General features: G+C 49.0%; 1 protein-coding gene across 1 annotated transcript; it reads right to left on the bottom strand.

The window, feature by feature from the left end:
* Positions 1 to 474: 474 nt before the first annotated feature.
* On the bottom strand, positions 475 to 1,248 carry LOC106813700 (luc7-like protein 3; the record flags this gene model as incomplete). Its single annotated transcript, XM_014817908.1, has 2 exons — positions 475 to 568; positions 1,180 to 1,248. Coding segments are annotated over 2 exons (163 nt in total), but the record flags the coding sequence as incomplete, so codon positions are not given.
* Positions 1,249 to 3,475: the final 2,227 nt, after the last annotated feature.

The raw sequence follows: 3,475 nt of genomic DNA, 5'->3' as shown, positions 1-3,475 counted from the left end.
TTCGAACACGGCGCCTATATCGCTAAGTGTATATATAAGTATACATATATATCTAATATCAATAATATATATATATATATATACTATATATGTACAACGTTTTTCTTTGCGTCACGCGGTGCAGCGCCTCTTTTTGTGTAGTTAACGTCACCCCTGCAGCAAGTATTGCGCGACTATCTGGGGGGGTGGACAAATAGTAAGCGAAGGCGAGAGGAGGCGCAGGGTGGGATGTCATTCTCGCGCGGGTGGTTCATGCATAACACGAAACACTCAACGGCCGAGCATTAGCTGATTGCCCGTCTAGACGAATCACGTGACTTGCGTCATGATCAAAAGTCGCGCGCTCACGTCCTGCGCCGAGTTTTACCACAGAAACAATAGAACATAATCGAGGTTATACGATTACATCGAAAAGATTACAGAAAGATATTTCGTTAACTCTTCGTAAACGCTCCGGCCTCCCGCATGCCTCACCTGCTCTGGCCCTGCTGCCTCGCGCCTCCTCTCTCTCTATCTTCTCTCTCTCTCTGGCTTCTCTCTCTCTCTCCTCTCCCGCTGCGACGTGCCTCTACACCGCCCTTCCCTCCGGGTCCCCCCACCACCACCCATCTCTCTCTCCCTCTCTCTCCTCTGCTTCTCTCTCATAAGAGTCAAGAGGCCTCTCTCTTTTCTCTCTCTCTCTTTCTCACTCTCGTCTCTCCCCTCTCTCTCTCTCTCTCTCTCGTCACTCCCTCTGCTCTCTCTCTCTCCTCATCGTCTCTCTCGCTCGTCTCTCTCTCATCTTCTCCATCTCTCTCTCCCTCTCTCGTCGCTCCTTCTCTTCTCTCCTCTCTTCCCTCTCTCTCTCCGTCACACTCCTCCCTCTCTTCTCTTCTCTCTCCCTCGTCTTCGTATCATCTCTCTCTCTCGTCCTCCCCTCTGCTTCTCTCTCCTCTCTCTCCTCTCTCTCTCTCATCGTCTCCTCTGTCTCCCTCTGCTCCCTCGATCGTCTCTCTCTCTCTCTCTCTCCCGTCTCCTCGTCTCTCTCTCTTCCTCTCTCCTCTCTTCTCTGCTCTCGTCTGTCTCACCTCTGTCTCTTCTTCTCTCCCCTCTCTCTCTTCTCTCTCTCTTCTCGCCTCTCGACCTTCTCCTCTCCTTCTCGTCAGCCATCGGGCCTCTCCTCTCCTCATCTTTCTCTTCTCTCTCTCTCGATCCTCGTTCTTCCTCTCTCTCTCCCTCTCTCTCTTCCCTCTCCTTTCTCTCGTTCCTCTCTCTCTCCGACCACCCCTTTCTCTCTCTCCTCTTTCTCGTCTTTCTCTCCTCGCCTTCCTCTCCTTCTGTCTCGCTCGCAGCATCGGTGTTCGCTCTTATTCTCTCTCTTTCTCTCTGCTTCTTGTCTATCTCCTCATCTTTCTTATCTCTCTCTCTCTCTCCCTCCTTCTCTTCTCCTTGGTCTCGCTCGTGCATCGCGGGCGGGCCCCCCTCTCATTCCTCTATCCTCTTCGTCTCTCACGTGCTCTCGTTCTTTTCTCTCTCGCTCTTTCTCTCCTCTCCTCTCTCTCTCTCTCTCTCTCTCTCTCTCTCTCTCTCTCCTTCCTCCCTCCCTCCTCCCTCTCTCTCTCTCTCTCTCTCTCTCACCGTGCGTCCTCTCATCTGTCTGCCGCCGCGCACGGACACGTCACGTGACGCGCACGCCTGGATGCGTATATAAACACGGAGCTGTGTCGCGTCGATTGATTGCTTCGCCAGCTCGAGGATAGAAGAAAGGAAGGATAGAAGGATAGAAGGATAGAAGGATAGACGGAAGGAAGAAAGGAACGCTCGGAAAGCTCTAAGATGAACAACGTGAGACTGATACTAGGTGATGCATATACCCTTAGTACGTGTTGTCTCGTTCCCGCGATCTCCCTCTCTTTATTTCTCTGCCCCCCCCCTCTTCGCTCTCTGTCTGTCTGTCTCTCTTTCTCTCTCGATCTCTCTCCATGTCTCTCACTCGCTGTATGGATCACTCTCTATCTCTCTCTCTCGAGCGCGTGCTCTCTCTCTCTCTCTTTTTATCATTTTCTCCCTCTTGCCCTTCCTCGCTCTCGTTCTCTTTATCTTTTTCTCTTCCCTTCCTCTCTTTCTCTTTCGTTTACTCCCTCTACCTCTATCTCCTTGTCTCTCACCTTTTCTCTTGCTCTTTCTCTTACTGTGGCCGTCTCTCTCTCTGCCTCTCTATCTCCCTCTCTATCATTCTTTCTCTCTTTCTGACTTTCTCTCTCTCTCTTTCTTCCTCTGCAGTAATGGCGCTCGCTGCAGCCCTGCTCTGCTACGTCATCTCACACGACCAGGTCACCGTACTGACGGTGAACAGCAGCACCAACTGGCAGCACCGGCGCCGACGCATCGTCTGGGACAAGTCGCAGAAGGTCATGTTCCCGCGCTTCGGCAGAGGCGACCCTTCCAGTAAGTATCCCGTTTCCCCCTTCCCACTCACACAATGTTGTTGGTTTAATGGGTATGTCGCCCTCCCTCCATCACTCCTCTCACATTATTGTTGTTCTAGTTAGTATGACCTTTCCCCTCCCTCCTTCCTCTCACATTATTGTTGTTCTAGTCAGTATGACCTTTCCCCTCCCTCCTTCTTCTCACATTATTGTTGTTCTAGTTAGTATGACCTTCCCCCTTCTTCCTTCCTCTAACATTATTGTTGTTCTAGTCAGTATGACCTTTCCCCTCCCTCCTTCTTCTCACATTATTGTTGTTCTAGTTAGTATGACCTTCCCCCTCCCTCCTTCTTCTCACATTATTGTTGTTCTAGTTAGTATGACCTTCCCCCTTCTTCCTTCCTCTAACATTATTGTTGTTCTAGTTAGTATGACCTTCGCCCTTCTTCCTTCCTCTAACATTATTGTTGTTCTAGTCAGTATGACCTTCCCCTCTCTCCTTCTTCTCACATTATTGTTGTTCTAGTTAGTATGACCTTTCCCCTCCCTCCTTCTTCTCACATTATTGTTGTTCTAGTTAGTATGACCTTCCCCCTCCCTCCTTCTTCTTACATTATTGTTGTTCTCGTGATTGCAACTTCGATAAAACGTGAAGGGTCTTAAGACGTCTTATGACACATTCAAATGTCCGCGAGAAGTCTTGAAGTGCGTTTAGAAATCTGCTATAAGTGCTTAGAGTCTAGAAAGTGCGACACGCTTAGTTCTAATGCTGCCGTCTGCGCTGCTTATAGGTTATGACGTCGATGAGATGCAGACGACAGGCTACGGAGACAGCTACCTATCCTGGTTTGTACCGTGGGCCTCCCTCACCTCGTCCAACTAACATGGCGCAATCTACAGGTAGATACAGCTACTACTACTACTACTACTACTACTACTACTACTACTACTACTACTACTACTACTACTACTACTACTACTACTACTACTACTACCACTACTACTACTACTACTACTATTACAACTAAGCAACTAATAATAATAATAGTAATAATATCGATATTACT

This window comes from Priapulus caudatus, unplaced genomic scaffold (assembly GCF_000485595.1).
Source record: "Priapulus caudatus unplaced genomic scaffold, Priapulus_caudatus-5.0.1 Scaffold811, whole genome shotgun sequence".
NCBI classification, from domain to species: domain Eukaryota; kingdom Metazoa; phylum Priapulida; class Priapulimorpha; order Priapulimorphida; family Priapulidae; genus Priapulus; species Priapulus caudatus.
The sequence above is the reverse complement of the archived record's forward strand: the minus strand, read 5'-3'. Positions and strand labels throughout refer to the sequence as shown.